Raw genomic sequence first — 17446 nt, 5'->3', positions numbered from 1 at the left:
CGAACTATTCGACGTGGTTGTTTGTCTAATGACTTTTGATTTTTGGCGCTATTTATAGCGGCAGTGGTAGACTTTTTGATTACTAATGACGCAGAATCAATTAATCTGTTTTGAGTGTCCATTTATTTTTGTGAGAATTGTTTGTATTGGTTTTGTAGGCCAATTTCATTTTGTTTCATCAATTAGGGAATACAGATATTTGCATCTAGAACGTTTTTAGTGATTCGCCTTTAGCGAGAATAATGTCGGGGATGATGAACTATTTTTTTGGGTTGTTTATCTTTGTTTACTGGGGAGATGATTTCCTTTTGTTCAAGAATGTCTAGTTGTCTGCTTACTTTCCTTGTAAGTGAATTTGTACTTTATTTGCGCGTTGTTTCTTGAAAGTTGTGTCAAATTTGAGTAGAAACCGTAGTGATGAATGTATTTTTCCAACTTAAAAAAAAGATGTGGCATAAACAATTGGGTATTATAATAATATTTCTGCTAATTGCTCAAATTCTTGTTGATTGATATGAGAGTGTTGAAAATTTCACTGTTAAAACTTGTTGTTGTTGATTGTTATGTTTTGAGATTTGAAATGTTGATTTGAAATAGGGGATCTTTGTGAAATGATCTGTATTCCGTTTTGTATCACCTGTAATATTATTAATAAATAATTTTTTATTAAGAATTATTGTTGATTGTCCATAAATTTCAAAAACTTTTTAACTCTAAATGCTGTTTCTTGTGTATGGTGAAATGTTGCATTTGTTTCACAATATCGTAAGAGTCCTCATGGTAGTGTAAATTTAAATGGTGAGTTATTATGTAAATATAATTAAGCAGCGCTATTATATCTGTGTTTGTATCTTAAGCGCTTTCGATGGATGAAACTGGTTCTCTAATAACTTATGAAATGGCTAGAATTCAAGATCAGACGAATAAAGTTAATGTGTGTTTTGATTGGTTTAATATTGTTGTACATGATTTATGAAATACATATTTTTGTTGTTGATTACATAGTACGTAAAAAAAATTAGAAAAATGGGGGTTGTTTGAATAACTTTTGAAAAAATGTTGCAAGAGATGTATTATTAAGTATTGTATATTTCTCTTTGATTCGCAATTGGCTATTAATAGGATGTAAAAACTTGGGATGTATTACTGATAAATGGGATTCCGACTATGTTATGTTTTATATCTATTATGTGGAACATTTGTCTAAACGGTTTTTGTATGAGTTTTTTTGTTCCATTGTTCGAGTTGGGATAAAACAATTTGTATTTTTCCATATTTTGTTTAACTTCTGCCTTGTGCAGTGGCAAGTTTTCTGGAAAAACTTGAAAATGAAAAATGTGGATGTAGCTGTTAGATTTCATTCCAAGTAGGTGTGGTAACAATTTTGATTCTGCGTCATTATCAATCAAAAAGTCTATTTGTAGGTCTGGTGGTTGAAGATTTTTGTTTTTTGGACTTTCTAAAAAGAAGTGGTTGTCCAATTTTTTTTTTGGTGGCGATAATTTATTTGTTGTTTTTTGATATATATGATTCATATTAGGATTAGTTTCAAATATATGTGGAGTCCATTTTGTAATATCTTGTGTGTTATCTGGTTCTTCAGGATTAGGACTATTCATATCATTTTGATAATAATTCGATCTCATTGGTGTTTCATTTTCATGATTTATGTGAAGCATGTTATTTAAAAGTGTTTTTTTTGTGTCACTTTTGTCATCTGTGTTTTCACAGTGTATGTGGTTTAATTGCAATTTTGAAGTTTCCGTGTTATCAATAACGGGTAGATCAGTAGATTGTATTTTATAACTTGCCTTTGATTTTTTTTGGTGTACTAATTCAGTAGTTTTGAGTTTGTTTGGGTACTGTAATTTATTTCGATGTGGTGTTTGAGAGAAGTTTCCTGATTTTTCTTGATAGTTGTTGTTTATATTTGTGAAATTTATTCGGGATCTATTATTATAACAATTTTTATATGGTCGATCAATAGATTAGTTTCGTGAGCTTTTATTTGAATGGCTTCTATGTCGGTTATAAGAATAAATTCGATTTTGGTTGGTTGAAGAGTTTTGTGAACGATCATTAGAATAGTGCCTAGTCCGAGAATTTGAATATGAGCAATTTCTGTTGTAGTTTGAATAATTATTTCCTTTTAGAGTTTGATCTGGAACAGTTTTTTCTCTTTTGGCTGTTTTGACTGTTTGATCTAGTATATCTATATAATGAATAGTTTTATGAATGTCGTCGATCTGGCGATCTTCCGCGAGAATTAGTTGAAAAAGGAGGTTGAGATTTGTTGTCGTGATAGCTGTTTGGAAGTGGTTTCCCAGATCTATAATTACTTCAGCGCAATGCTGTCCATATCTGCGACAAAAATTACACCTTTTTAAATAAAGGTTTACCTGTGAAATTTAGATTTTTTCATAAATCTTTAAGATTTGGGTGATTTGAGCAACTTGCGTAGTAGTTTGAATCATTACTTCTGTTAGAGTTTTGATGTCGAACAATAATTCCTCTATTGGCTATTTCGACTGTTTGATCTAGTTATCTATTTTGAGAATATTTTGTGATATTCGTCGATCTGGTGATGCTCCGCGAGAATAATTTGAAAAAGGAGATTGTGATCTGTTCTCGTTGTAGCTGTTTGGAACTGGTTTTTCCGAGCTATTATTACCTTGAGTTTTTTTCTGGAAAGTTTTGATTTTTTTTCATGTTTTGGTAAAAAGATTTGTTTGGTTCTCCATGTTTTGATGGTCTACTTAGATTTTTTTTGCAATTTTGATTCTTTTCATAAAGGTTTCAGATTTGTGTGATTTTGTTCAGCTATCTCTTTATCGGAGTCTTAAATATTATTAAGGAGTAAAATTTCTGTTTGAAAGTTATTTTTATGTTGGATTTTTTAATTTGCTGTTTCTCCTAATTTTATTATAATTTCGGTTTTCTTTTCTTTTACTAGTACTCAAAAATCAATAACGAGTTCTCGAATTGACGATGATTGCGATGCTCTCTTTTTATTGCAATTTAGCGTTATTGAGGTGTAAAAGTCATTATTAAAGTTTCTGTCATTTTGTATTTTTAAAATCATGTTCATTAAGAGAATAAATTTTTCGAACTAGAGTTTAAATTTGTACTGCTTGAATATTATTACCTGGTTAAGCCAAATTTTGCGTTGCGAAAAAATGTTGCGGTTGTCGTGTTTGTTCTGAATTCATGTAAGGTTCAAAACTATCTGGTTGATAAATATCATCTGGTTGGTCATATTTGTACCGATTATTTTTTCCTTGGTTATTTTTGTTGTGATGTTGGTTTTGGTCAAAGTATTCTTCATCTTCAGAATACTGTGGTTGAATTCTTGTATATTGTAAACTGTCTGTTTGTTATAGTTTTTTTTTTAAATGGATGAGTTTCAGTACGGTCCGGTGAATTTTTTCGTTTTTCCTTAAAAAATACTGATTGAGATACTAGTTTTTTTATCTGCTGGGTGAAATCACGTTCTTGAGTTTAGTTTTTTGTTCTATAATGAGGTTTTGGCTATTATTACTTTGAATAATTGTTTTTGGTTTTTTTCATGTATTAGTAAAAAGATTTATTTTGTTCTCTATGCTTTGGTAGTCTTTTTAGATTGTATTGCTGCTTAGGTCTGCATTCAGCGCAATAATATGTCCATATCTGCGACAAAAATTACACCTTTTTTAAATAAAGGTTTGCCTCTGAAATTTGGATTCTTTTCAAAAATAAATCTTTATGGGTGATATGAGCAACTTCTGTAGTATTTTGTGTAATTACTCCTGTTAGAATTTGATTTGGAACAATTATTCCTCTGTTGGCTATTTTGACTGTTTGATCTAGTTATCTATTTTGTGAATAGTTCTGTGATTTTTGTCGATCATATAATCTTCCGCGAGAATAATTTGAAAATGGAGATTGTGATCTGTTGTCGTTATAGCTGTTTGGAAGTGCTTTTCGCGAGCTATCATTATCTTGAATTTTTTCAGGTATGTTTTGATTTTTTTTTCATGTATTGGTAAGAAAATTTATTTGGTTCTTTTTGGTTTGATGGTCTATTTAGATTGTGTTGCTTATTTTGTCTGCATTCAGCAAAGTTACACCATTTTTTAAATGAAGGTTTGCCACTGAGAATCTGATTCGTTTCATGAAATTTTCAGATTTGTGTGTTTTCATTCAGCTAATTTTTTTTCGGAGTCTTGATTTTTATTGATAAGTAAAGTTTTTGATCGAAACTTTTTTTTCACATTGGGGTTTTCTGCTTCTTCTAATTTCAACTTGACTCTATATGACTCTTCAATTTGTTCTATATTTTCTACTAATTTTCAAAAGCCAAAATTGGGTTCTCGAATTGATGATGATTGCGGTGCTCTCTTTTTGATTGCAATTTTGCGTTGTTGAGGTGTAAGAGCCATAATTAAATTTTCGTTCATTTTTTTAAAATCATGTTTATTAAGAGAGTATGCTTTTCGAACAAAGGTTTCTTTTTGTACTCCAAGTTTTTTTAGTAATTCAACAATTGGGAGTCTGCTACTTTCAATGCATAAAACTCTTTGATGTGGTGTTTCTTTCAGAGTCGAATATTTTTGAAAAGTTTTGTGTATATTTTCCAGTCAGATTTAATTTCTATGGTTAAAATGGTTTAAAAAAACACTTTCGAGCAGCTGAATTTAAGTAGTTTTCTTCTGAATTTTCAGGATATGTTCCTGTTAAGAGCATAAGTGGTTTATTAGATGTTATGGATGATCCACCCATAAGGAACGAATTCATCGTCGTTTGAAGTGATTCTGCTGTGTTTGCTATTTTTGTTGAATTTGTTAGTTGAGTTTTTTTTAATATCGTGTTGTCTTCTTCTGAATATTCAGGATCTGTTCCTGTTGATACCATAAGTGGTTTATTAGATGTTATGGATGATCCACCCATAAGGAATGGTATCATCGTCGTTTGAAGTGTTTCTGCTGTGTTTGCTATTTGTGTAGAATTTGTTAGTTGAGTTTTAAATTTCGTGTTGTTTTAGGGTAACGCAATTTCATTTTGCATTGGGTTAGGTTGACAAACTAGAATATTCGTAAGATTTTGTTTCGAATATTTTTTCTTGGTTGTGCCAAGTTTTGCGGTGCGGAAAAAGCGGTTGTGGTCGTCGTGTTTGATCTGAATTAATGTATCGTTCAAAAATATCTGGTCGATAAATATCATCTGGTTGGTCATATTTATACCAATTATTTTTTCGTTGGTTATTATTGTAGTGTTGTTGGTGTTAGTAAAAAAAATCTTAATCTTCAGAAAACTGTGGTTGACTTCTTGTAAATTGTCTGTTTGTTGTTTTTTCATTCTGTTGAAAAAGTGGATGATTTTCAGTACGATCCGATGAGTTTTTTCGTTTTTCACTAAAAGATAATGGTTGAGATACTGATTTTCCTATCTGTTGGGTGTAGTCGTGTTCTTAAGTTTAGTTTTGTGTTCTATAATGAGGTTTTTGCTTTTTGTTTGCTAAAATTATTAATCGCGAAAATACCATAGTTTTGGTTTGCAAAAGTATTCCTGTTTGGTTGATTTTGTTTGTTGTTTTGTCTTGTTTTACCAATTGGTCTACTTGTTTGATAATCCATATGAGAGTCTTATGAAACAACGAATGGTTTGACTGTTGATTGTAGTGTTGTTTGTGGGAAGGCGTAATTTTTCATGTGGTGTTGTGAGTGTTGGGTGAATTGGGAAATACTTTGTTGTTTTGCTATAAGTTTTGTTTCTATTATTTCCTCGTTTACAAAATTTGTTGAGGTCTGAACATCCTTTTGTGCCATATTTCTATTACCCTTAAGGGTTTCCTGTGTATTTATAAATGTTGAATTTAAACTATTATTACTTGTCTTATCATCAAATATTGTGTTTTATTTCAAGGATGTTTTATCAGTGGTGAGTGGAGTTTTTTTTAGGTAATCTTTGTGCACATTCAGGATCCCTTACATAATCTGTTTTGTCTGCTAATACGGTTTCCACATTTGGAGTTTGTGGTCGGAATTTTTGTCTTGCTGGTGATATTAAATCTAAATTGTGTTGAAATGAATCTTTTATGAACCTTGCTAGGATTTGTTGTAGATCAAGCTTCACTATATGTGATATATTGTTATCAGCGAACATTACACGAGTTGAGTCTAAAAATTGCGGAAAAAAGTTATTTCTTGTCCATATTCTGCAGGTCGAGTTGCTTGTGGTGGTGATACGTAAAATGTGTCATTTGATTCTAGTATAGATCCTGGAGGTCTGCTTTGGTAGGCGAGTCTTATTCTGAAACTGCGTTTCGTATTTTGAAAAATTTTTGCTGAATATTTAGTTTTTGTTTTGTTATATTTGCATTTTTTCGCGCTTGTTTTTTCGATCTGGTATTTCCTATTTTTTGTTTATGTGGTGTGATTACAAGATCGTATTTTTGGTTTCTAATGCAACAATTGTGTAGTTTTATTGTTTCGTTACTTCTAAATTATCTTTTGACATAGGATTCCGGACGATGGATGCAGAGTTTTTATTTCTTCAAGTGTTAGTTCTTACGGTTTTTGTGTGGTTATCTTAACTTGGGGCATATGTTGTCGAAGATGATGGGTTAGAGAGTGAGAGAGTGTGTGTGTGTGTGTGTGTGTGAGAGAGAGAGAGAGAGAGAGAGAGAGAGAGAGAGAGTATATCAATTCGTTAGAATGATGTTGTACTTTTTCAGTGGCTGAGTTTTTTCTTAAAGATAAACTTAATTCATTTATTTAGGGTTGTGATTTTGTGATCAAGGGTTGGAGAAAAGTGAATCAATCCACAAGGCTCAGGAATAGTTAGAACACAAGTAGGTCGTTAGGTACTATTATAGGTCTTACTAAGTTATGATGTGCTTTAGCCTGGGTCAGCTAAGAGGAGGGGCTCAAGCGATAGATGAGTTACCGAAGTTCTTCACTGTTTATCTTAATTAAAATAGTTAGTTATTCAATAAATTTCCATTAGTCCTGGGCCGTTGATATATGTTGGAGATTGAATCGACGTTCGACGTTTGAGGTCGTTAGACATTTTTTCCTGGGGGGTTGGGAGAAGAAGGTTGTTCTGATTGATCCAAGGGAAGCCTTTATAATCAATTAGTTTTTTAATGAATTGAATTAGTTTTTAAAACCTGGAGATCTAAGGATAGCCTTTATGATCTGTTTTTGAGGGAATTCAGATCACTACAAAGCAAGGACAGGCCTTGATAGTATTAAGGTGTAAGGTTTAAGTTAAACAAAAACATTTAAAAGATTAGAAACAGCTGATTTAAATATTAAAAATGTGAATGATATTAGTTATCGAATAAAAAGGGTCATGTTTTTCATGAGGAAACGAGAATGAAATATTAGGGAGAAATTGAAAACGTGAAAAAATTAGGTCCCATGAGAAGCAAGGAACTCTGATAATTTTAATAGAACTAACTTTAATTTTGCTACTAACTAATTTTTGTGTTTTTCATTCAAAAAAATTTACTTTAACAAAAGTTTTAAAATTATTGCAGATTTGATGAAAAGAACGACTTGTGTATCTTTTTATCAGTCTTTATTATGGTTATAATATGATAAAACAGCATCAACAAGTATATGGCTTGGAAATGAACTTTATTGTTTCAAGTAAATTTCATTTCATATTAGAGAAAAAAAATCTCTTGCATTGAGACTTTGTAGAGAAATAATCGTTGCAATTTGCGTCGTGGAAGCTTGGTCTGCTGTTCAGTTTTGACCAGGTGTTTGCCGTATCGGTTGAAATTTTTGAGTAGACGTTTTGAGGCGTACTTATTAAATTGTCTATGCTATGTAACATTTTGCAATTTTTCGATGTTATCTTTTATCTTATTTCTGTTTTTATTTTGCTATGTCTAAGTTAGTTAATAGGTCTTGTTTGAGACTTTAAGTTGCACCAGATGAAATCAAGTCCGAGGTGGTTCACTCATGGAGTAATTTCAGATAAGGGACACCGTCTGTTTGTCATACTATCTAATTTTCGGCCGGATAGACTCCTGCAGCTTCTTAGTATAACACCGATCTTAATCTTGCTCTTGTATTTCCTAGACTCAATAGATCTATTGTATACTGGTATTTGCGAGTTAGTTATCTGGAACTTGTTTCAAAAGAGAACAACTGTATTCTAAGATATAATCACATTGCCCTGGCGCTGAAGCTACGAGTAGTTTCAGCACTACAAATAATTGTCAGTGTTAGCTATGTATCATGATTAGTTAGTAGGAAATATTTTATAGAGATAGTTTCATCAAGAATATAATTGGTTATGAATACTAGTTTTAAACTGGTTCCCTATAATAAATGAGCACGTTTTGATTTCTCAAGATTTTTCCAGCTTCTCAAACTAGCAATGCAAAATACTCGTACACTGTTGCACCTTGAATTGGAAACTACCGTTAAATTGGTTTGGTTTTTTCAGGACAAGCAAATGTTGCATTTAATGCTGAAAGCAGCAAGCAACCTTGTACTATCACTGCGGAGCTGGAACTTGAGTTGTATGTTTTATTAAACTGGTGCCTGTCTATAGGTTGTCTAGGCTGGTTTTACTACCTGGGCAAGGGGGTGAAGAAGGACGTAGACGCAGCATACGAGTGCTGGAAGGAGGCGGCCGAGAGGGGCAATGTACACGCCATGGGCTGTCTCGTCATGTTCTACTACAACAGGAAACTCTACAACAAAGCAGCACAACTCTCACACAGGTAATTAACTAATCAATGGGCGATAAGTTTTACTGCTGGCGGCATGGTGAAGATGACGCAGTGTTTTTTTGCTGTTCCCTCGATCTCACTTTCTACCTTGTAGAGCTTGTTTTGCCAAGTTTTCCTTGGAAATGCAGCCAAATTATAGAAACGCATGGGAAGAATTGATAGGATAGCCTATACCGTGATAGGACTGGATAGCCTAGAGGGGGTGGGGGCGGAGGGAGGAATGGAGGAAGTCTCGATCAACAGGTGTATGTGCGTCAGTAAGCATGCGATATACGTTTTACTTAGTTGTTAGTTATTGGAAAAAACATTAATCAAATTGCTAATTTTCCAATTGAGCGACCCTGCTTGCTTTCCCTCTTTTTTGTTTTTTTCTTTTCCCTTCAAGTTTTTTTTCTTTTCCCTTGTTATTTCTGTGATGTTGCAGCCTGACAGTTTTGGATGACCTTGAGGGACTGAGTGAGCAGAGCGGGTGTCTGCATCACTTCATCCTGCAGGCAGTCTGCAGGGCTTCCTTCATTTATGGCAGGTGCCTTGAGAGGGGAGTGGGGGTACAGAGGGACACTGACACTGCCAAACAGTATTACTCAATGGTCAGTTACTCATGAGCTGGCAACCTAGTATGAAAGTTGTTCCCGGGTCGAGGTCGGCGGGACTTATGTTGTGACTCACAATGGGTATGGGACCATCGTGCAACTTCTTAGTCTAATACATATCCTACATATCCTAATTCCTAGTCTCTATAGATCTAGTATATACAGGTATTCTAGCGAGGTTAGAGAAGAGGAAGATCAACTGCTTTCTGAGTTGAATTATTTCTTCTCTGGTTGAAACTATAACCAGTTTCAGCTTCACAAATTATCATTTGTATCAATTAAACTGATTCTTCCCATCCGGGGCTTGGGAAGGTTTCAAAAAAAAAAATTTCTTGTGATGGATGGTATGTAAATTTTTGTGAAAATTCCTAGAGAAGAGTAGCAGTTGCTGGCGTCGATGAGACATTTAATGTTGAGAGATAAAGAGATTGCATAGAGTTGAAGAGAGTCAAAAAATCGTATCGAGGTTGCAGATTCGTGATAAGGATGTGTCGAATTCATAAAGTAGAGCAATTGTACATGCCTTCTCGGCTTTTCGTTTGTAATGATCAAGTAGCGAGATAGGGATTGACTATTCTGATAAAGCGCCGAGTTACTAGAATCCGTATTTTAAGTTCGATATCTAGTTGGCTATTGTTCTTGTTCAATCGATACTTTTGCTGCGATGTTGGCTCTATACTTTGTGTCCTGCAGTGTTGTGACTGCGGCAAGCAAAGCCAAAAAACTTGTCGTTCCAGCGTCTGATTAATGCGGAATTTGATCTCTCTTTTGCTGCTCGTTTCTTTTGCTCTGTGAAATCTTTTACTTTATATTCATATGTATCTTTTAGTAATTTCAGTTTTAGTTATGATCTTCGGTAGTTATTTTCGTAAAAGCGTTTTAGTTAGTTCTGATATTTTCACGAGTTGCTCACCATAAAGCTACTCTCAAGAAAAATTGTGGGTCGAAGTTCTCAGTACATGGTGAGCACATGTGCGTCGAGCAACTTCTGATGGGTTCGGCCAGTGGAGTATAGTTTTCAGTAGAGTCTTTGTTTTTGTGAAAGGTTCCTTTCTTCTAGGTCAGGCGTTTTTTTTTTCTTTAGAATGTGCTCTTTTCTTAAAAACGATTTGTTTTTGGTTTGTGTTATTTTTGAGTTTATAACGGCTTCATGTGTTCTTAATGAAACTTTGATTTAAGCTTCAAAAGAACATTTTGTCCAGTTCAATCAGCTTTAATTTGGTTCGGGTACCGTAGGATTTCCCTGTATATGTTATTAGTGCTTTGGTGTTAGTAAGCTGCATTGGTTATTTAGGCTTAGTTTTGACCTTCCAACTCGGTTAAGGAAAATTTGAAACGGTAGAAAGCAAGTTTAACTTGTTATGATTTTTTTTTTCAAACCAGAAAATTTTTTATTCACAAATATTGTAGTAGAATGTTTTGCGTGCTTGTGGAAAAGAAAGCGTGAAATGTGGACAAGTTAAGAAGTTATAAATTGGGGGATTACAAAAAAGCCCAAAGAAAAACGTTATTTGTATCTTATTTCACTACTCCTTTTTATTTCAGTAAAATGTGCACAAAGTTTACTGCATAATTGTACTGATTAACTGCTACGTAAAAGTTTTACTTATTTTTGAAAATTTATTAGAATTAGTTAGCATTAATTGTTTCAAAGTTTTACAAAAATTTTGTTTTTCAATTGACTGTTTATAGATTTCTTTAGAATTTTTTTATGAAATTCAAAGAAAACCGGTGAAACACACATGTAAAAAATAATTAGAAAAAATTTAGATACAGGCGGTTGGGGTAGAGAAAAATCCATTGGGGAAGATAGTTTCAATGGTGGGTGGTTGCATAAGAAGCTTTGCAAGCAAGCTAATCACGTTTTTAGTAGGTAAGAATGTCCAAAGACCAAAGAAGTTCGAGTGCGCGGAGGACTTTGACTACTTCAGAAGTGACAATGATTTCGTGGTGAGTATTTTAGATGAGGTTGTAGAGTTTGTGGTTAAATTTGCTTTTGTGAATACGTTTCAAAAGGAGTATCCCTTCAGATTGGGTGCGGGATATTTATGCGGGTTGATAATGGGGCGAGAATCATCAATGAGGAAATTGTTGATGAGGGGGCAAAATATATATACATTTGACAGTCTAGTTACGGAGAATGCCGTGAAGGTTAGTTGTTTCAATACAGTAAGTATAACTAAGTAAGTAGGGTTAAAATGTATTAAGGTGTACTTTGAATCAAAAAACGCATGGCGGTATTTGAAATTCCGTGAGTGAGAGCTCTGTAAAAAGTCTTTTTGAAGAAAGCGGTAGTGAGTTGAAAATGATTACTATTTTTGAAATACGATTTGTATGCTTTAGTATTTTCTAATGCGTGATCAATTACGTGATCGAACATTTTGGTTTTGCTATATTGGTCAAATATACAATCTGTTTTTCTGAATGATTTTCTTTTAGCTGTGAGTTAAATGCTGGATTTGTGTCGTAAAGTTTTTCTTCAATTTAGCGTAGACTGTGTGATCGTAGTGAGTGTTAGGAAATTGCTTAGATTTTTGAGCTAAAAAACAGTTTAGTATCAGTTTGCGAGAGTTTGAAGTAAACATTGCCTTCAAATTGTAGTGCGTTAGTTAGTAGATATAAAATGGCTGTGTTCAGTTCATCTTCTTCGGCTTCGCGGATAAATAATTTTGATGGGTTAGTGAAGTTATAAAATGAGCAACAGGAGCAGTTAGAGAGAAGGAAGATTTCAATTACATAGGAGTGTTGTTGGCTTAAGGGTTCGGTATTTTATAAGAATATTGATAAAAAATGGGAGGTTTTTAAGTAATAGTTTGAAAGTGTTAGTGCGTCGAGGGTGAGGACTACGGAGGATTTGTGATGCTAATTGTCGCCTTATGAGATATCGAGTTGGATTAGCAGAATATTTGCGTTTCAAAAAGATGCGCTGTGCACGGGTGGGACTATTACGGATTAGATGGTGTTAATGTTTCTGATGGTGAGGCTGAGCCTAATAGTTGATAAATTGTAATATAAATCAGTTGCTGGCGTTGCTTGAAGTCGTCGATATCTTGTTCTAGTTGGCGTTCGGTCATAGGACTTGGAACATGAGGAAGTGTACAAGAAAGAGGGGAAAACGTTTGGGGTTGAGTCTGTGTGAGATGAACTGTAATTTGAAAGGTTTACTATAGAGATTAAAGGAGATATTGGGGTAAAAAGTGCTTGTGAACAATTAGTAGTGGGACTCGCTCCTGAGTCAAGAACTTCGCCAGGAGTTATTTTAAGAGAACAAAGTGTGTCAAAGACCGTATCTTCAGTGAAACAAAGATATCTGAAAAGGAAAAGACAGAGTGTTGTCGTTAAGAAGATTGGAAGGGTAAGAGAGGGATTGATAGAGAGATCCAAGATGGTTGCTCATTGTGGGCTAAAAGAATTGTTGTTTTCAGAACGAAAACTAACCGCGTGAGGTTGTTCTGTTATTTGTTCATATGTTTCATCACCATTATAATGTCGCTGATATGCATAATGTGAGATGGATCTTCGCTGCTGTTCATTATTTTGATGAAGTCGTGAATTTGTGCGTCCAGTAATGTTTTGCTTAAAGAAGTAGAGAAAATTCCAAAAAAACCTCGCCAATGAAACTTTTCTTACGCTGGCTCTTCTGTTAAGTTGTGTGTGTTTTGTATGTGCTTTTCAAAAAATAAGCATTTCATATAAGATAGTCAGTCATTTTAGGAATAATAGGACCATACTGAAAAGGCTGGTAGTTCATTTTTAATGTCAAGAAAACTAAAAATTTTGATCGGTAAAAATCTTGCGGGCGTATTTTTTCTCCGTTGAGATAATTGTAAATATTAAAATCTATAAAACATCCACTGCACTCTTGATTAGAGATGTCTGAGAAAATCAGCTATTTGAGCGAGTTTCCTGATGCTGAGGTTTTGATCAATTGATTGTTTTTGTATGGTGACCATTTTTGTGAGATTTTTTTGAAACTGTTGCGTTCGTTTTTGATGTGTACGACAGAATTAGAACAAATTTCCATAGAAAACAGATCAGTTTTTGGAGTTCGAGCTATAGCGAATATGCTGTCTAGTGAAAACTTCTTTATACGTGGCATTAATGTTGGGTATGTTGTGCACAGAAAAAACTTATCTTCCTCTGGATTGAGTTGTACTACGTTATTACTATATTTTGACCCACATTGGACGGCGGTATCCCAAAATTATGTTTGAATGAGAAAGTATCTACAAAATGAAATTGATTGTTAAAAAACTGGTATTCGTTTTGTAACAGCGCTTTTTTGTAAAGAAATAGAGTGGTGAGACTTTTTTAGTACAAGTTCAAGACCAAAGCACGTTTCCTTCGTAAGCGTTGAAGTTTGAAAAAATTCTCAAAAAGCAATGTCCTGCATACCAACTTTTTATTAATGCGAGTTCTAGAGATTGTAGGTTCTGCGTTCTTTCTAATTTGCAGGGATGATGTAGTATGTCGACTTCTGAGAGTTATAATTTTTGAAAAATCTTTCCTATAGTAAAATCAAGTTTCATGTCAATATGTATGTCATAATGATATGCTATAAAACATGTGTATTTCGTTAGTGATAGTTCTTGTAAACGTGTACTTTCTTTGTTTTATGGCAGAAATTTTCCGCTTATTTATCCCTTGTTTCTTTGTAATTTAACAGGTCTATAGGTTGTTTGGATCTTTTTTCCTATTCAACAAGAACTTTGGAGTATTGTGTTTTAATTAGTCGTTTCTAAAATTAACATGCAAAATTTGTTTCTGGCTAGATTTGAAATCGTGTTAGTTTATTTTCAGTTCCTTCAATAATTCTATATATATCTGTGGCTTTTTTGTTAATGCTGGTGTAGTTCGTTGAATTGTTTTGGTTCCGTGAAGTTTTTTTTCAAAAAGTTTAATCATTCTTGGTTGAGTTTTAGCAACTTGGAAGTTGGTACATGCATTTTCAGGGAACCAATTAATAGTTTCCTGGGTACGAGTTGTTGGGTCACATTATCCTTGATCAATTTTACAAGGTAAGCGGGTGCCTTGATATAATATAATGTCGTCTTCTAAAACTCGTTTGAGTTGAATTTGTTCGAGTTGATTTTTTTCCAATCAAAAAATACTATTTCCTTGTAACCAGTGTTTTTCGTGCTGGCTTTGATGGGTCTTTTATAACAAAAAGAGGTATCCAAATTTTGTCGTGGGAATCAAAAAATAACTGTCCGTGTGCACCATGATTTGGGAGTTTTTCGTCGAGTTGTATATGGCCTTGGCTTTGTTCAAGTTGATGTTGATGTGTTGAGTCGGGAAAGATGAATAATTGTGAACTGTGGGTTCGGTTCGAGCGAGGATACCAAAGTTATTAAATGACGTCAATATTTAAAAAAATGTGTATGATAGTCTCGAAAATGGGTTGTCAAAAGATGTACAGCCAAATGTTTTTAGCGTATATGTTGTATTTATAGATTATTTCTGTCCAAATAAATGGGGAGAGCAAAACTTGTACTGTTATGTCTGGTTGACACAGTGGTAGTGGGAGATTTGTAATGTTTTTTAACTTGATTGTTTTTTAAACTTTAGGACTAGGTTTTTCTGAGATAATATTTCAAAATTTTGGTCTTGTTTATCTTTGAGGATGTCTTGTCTTTATTGTAATCGAATAAGTGCCCAACTTTGAAGTTGAGTGCTATCAAAATGTTGTCCGAACAAAGCAAGAGCTGATACGTAGGTGTTCCAATCTAATCGTAGGGGTTTATTTGGGTTTTGTAATTCTTGATATTTTTTATTGAGATGCTGTTGTAAATTCATGGGAGAGGTATTTGGAGGTCAAACAGTTTATGGGGTTGATAAAAGGAAAAGTGGGAAAGTGTTTCTGGTGCGCTTGTTGAAATTGTACTAGAAGTTAGCTCGTTTGGATCGTTAGCTAGGCTTGGTTTAACATGGGGAAAGACATATTTCATCCACTACGGAAGTCTCTGTGAAAGGGTTGGTGGGTTAAATGGTTTTTCTCGAATTTGTACTGAGGTTGTAGTTGAACCTAGCTAGTCAGATAGCAGATTTTGTATATGTTGTGGTGAAATTTGACTTGTAGGTGTAGGGTGTTCTTTCGATAGTTTTTGGGAGAGTGGATGAAGTAGAAGGTGCCGACGTTGCGGGTATGTTAAATTGCATTCGTAGTGTTGCAAAACTTCTACTACGTCGTGGTCGAATTATTTGTTTTTGAATTATTTTGATTTTGACTATGATGTCGAAATCTGCTTAAGCCTTGTGATAGTGGCGGGTAGAGGTTGTTTGTTGTTTTCTTTTGTGTTTCACGCAGTGTAGCGTTATGATGTGCTCGAGTTAGTGGTTCTGATAAAGGTACTTGTCTTTCTTTGAAGGTATGTGGGGGTTTCGTCGTATGAACTCTGGGTAGATGTTTCAGATTCAGTTGACTGCGTTATTTAATTACTGGTTGTGCGGGGTTTCCGGTTTGAATGTTGGAGTGGGTCAACCGTTGAGGAATCTGTTTTTTGATAATGATCAGCAATTCTGAGATGGTTTCTTTTTGTATTCTGTCAGAAGAATTCAGGAAGTTATATGTTTTTGATAGTCGATAATTGTGATTTTTAAACTATTGCTAGTGAAAAGGCAATTCAAGATTTTTTGGGAACTCACAACAATTCTTGACTTTTGACAATTGGTTTAGATGTAGGGACACTTTGGTGAAGACCAGTCTGATGAGTCAAGTTTTAACTTGCTAGTTCTTACTTTTTATTTATAGGATGATCAGGAGTCGTCTTGTGGGAGCCCAACATTAGGCTAGGAGAACTAGTGATATTTTAGCTTTAGACCTTGTTGTCTTTTGGGGATTTTGTTGGCCTGAGTTTGTACAATACTGTTCATTTTCATGTCCAGTTATAGTAGGGGATTGTAATTTTGATATAATGTTTACTTGAGTTGTGTCAAAAATGAGGTTGAGGTTGTTTTTGACCTGAAGGTTCTGAAAGTGGATTTACAGTTTTAGTTCAAGTTTTAAACTAATTGTTCAGTTGATTTGTGGTGGAGAATTGAATATGTGAAAACTTGGAGAGCTGCGATTCACTAACTGGTTCAAAATTATTTCTGAGTAATCATTGCTTGGTTTTGGAATTTAAATTCATTGAAAAAGAATCAGATATATATCTTATAAATATGTTAAAGAGGCGTGTAGAGGGTATTTGCCAAGTAATTGTATACTTTTGAATGTGTTTTTTTTAGCTTGGCTCTTGAAAAATGGAATTTTTTAAAAAATTTTTGATTGTGGAATAAAATTTTTAAAATCTTTTTTCGGTTGATTTCTATGTCTAGATGACTGGCGTTGTTGAGATTTTTCCGCTCTTCCAGATATTCAGTTTTTTGCATAGCGAAATTTGAACTTATAAGGAAGCTTACAGTTTTTAGATCTGAAGTGGATGTAAAACATGAATTGATTTGAAATTGAACATTTTGTTTTTGCAAAATTTTTCAGAAAAATTATAGGTTTTTAATGTGTGAATAGAACATTTGAATGTTTTGATGTAGGGATAGATGTTGTTTAGTTGTTGCGTCGAGTTCTGAAATTGCGTTTCGGTTTCTGAAAAATTGGTTTTATCAAAACATGTTTTTGTACCGAGGTTTTTGATGTTTTTTTTTTGATCTGATATATGTTTTGTTCTGTTTGTGTGGTGTCATAGCAAGGTCGTATATAGTATCTTGTATTCAACAAATTTGTAAAATTATGGTTTGTTTGTTTCCCAGTTTATCTCTTGACGCTATTATTAGAATGATTGATTCACAATCCAGTTATTAATTTTGATTTCTTATACTGTAAGTTCTTACTCTTTTTTGGGATCATCCTAATCCTTGGGTCGTATTTTCGTGGCAAGACGGTTTTGCGAGGAAAAATATCAATTCAAAAAGATAATTTGTTAGTGCTCTTGAAGAGATGTTTGAGATTGACGGTTGGGGAATGCAAAAATACTTGTCTTTCATTGAAGGTATATGGGTTTTCCATGTATGAAATCTGGGTAGATGTTTCAGATTCAGTTGACTGCGTTATTGAACTACTGGTAGTGCGGGGTTTCCGGTTTGAATTTTGGAGTGGGTCAACCGTTGAGGATTTTGTTTTTTGATAATG

General features: G+C 33.8%; 2 protein-coding genes across 2 annotated transcripts in view; both read left to right on the top strand.

Moving 5' to 3' along the window:
• LOC134842828 (uncharacterized) overlaps positions 1-17446 on the top strand; it is a 554076-nt gene that overhangs the window by 185248 nt on the left and 351382 nt on the right. The gene's annotated exons all lie outside the window — the stretch shown is intronic.
• The window catches only part of LOC134842830 (LRP2-binding protein-like), a 47548-nt gene that overhangs the window by 23484 nt on the left and 6618 nt on the right, over positions 1-17446 (top strand). The window contains exons 5-6 of the mRNA XM_063859329.1: positions 8548-8719; positions 9153-9318. Of these exons, the coding sequence (XP_063715399.1) occupies positions 8548-8719; positions 9153-9318 (338 nt within the window). The remainder of the gene's footprint in view (positions 1-8547; positions 8720-9152; positions 9319-17446) is intronic.

The sequence above is a fragment of the Symsagittifera roscoffensis genome, chromosome 3 (assembly GCF_963678635.1).
Source record: "Symsagittifera roscoffensis chromosome 3, txSymRosc1.1, whole genome shotgun sequence".
Classification (NCBI taxonomy): Eukaryota; Metazoa; Xenacoelomorpha; order Acoela; family Convolutidae; genus Symsagittifera; species Symsagittifera roscoffensis.
The sequence above is the reverse complement of the archived record's forward strand: the minus strand, read 5'-3'. Positions and strand labels throughout refer to the sequence as shown.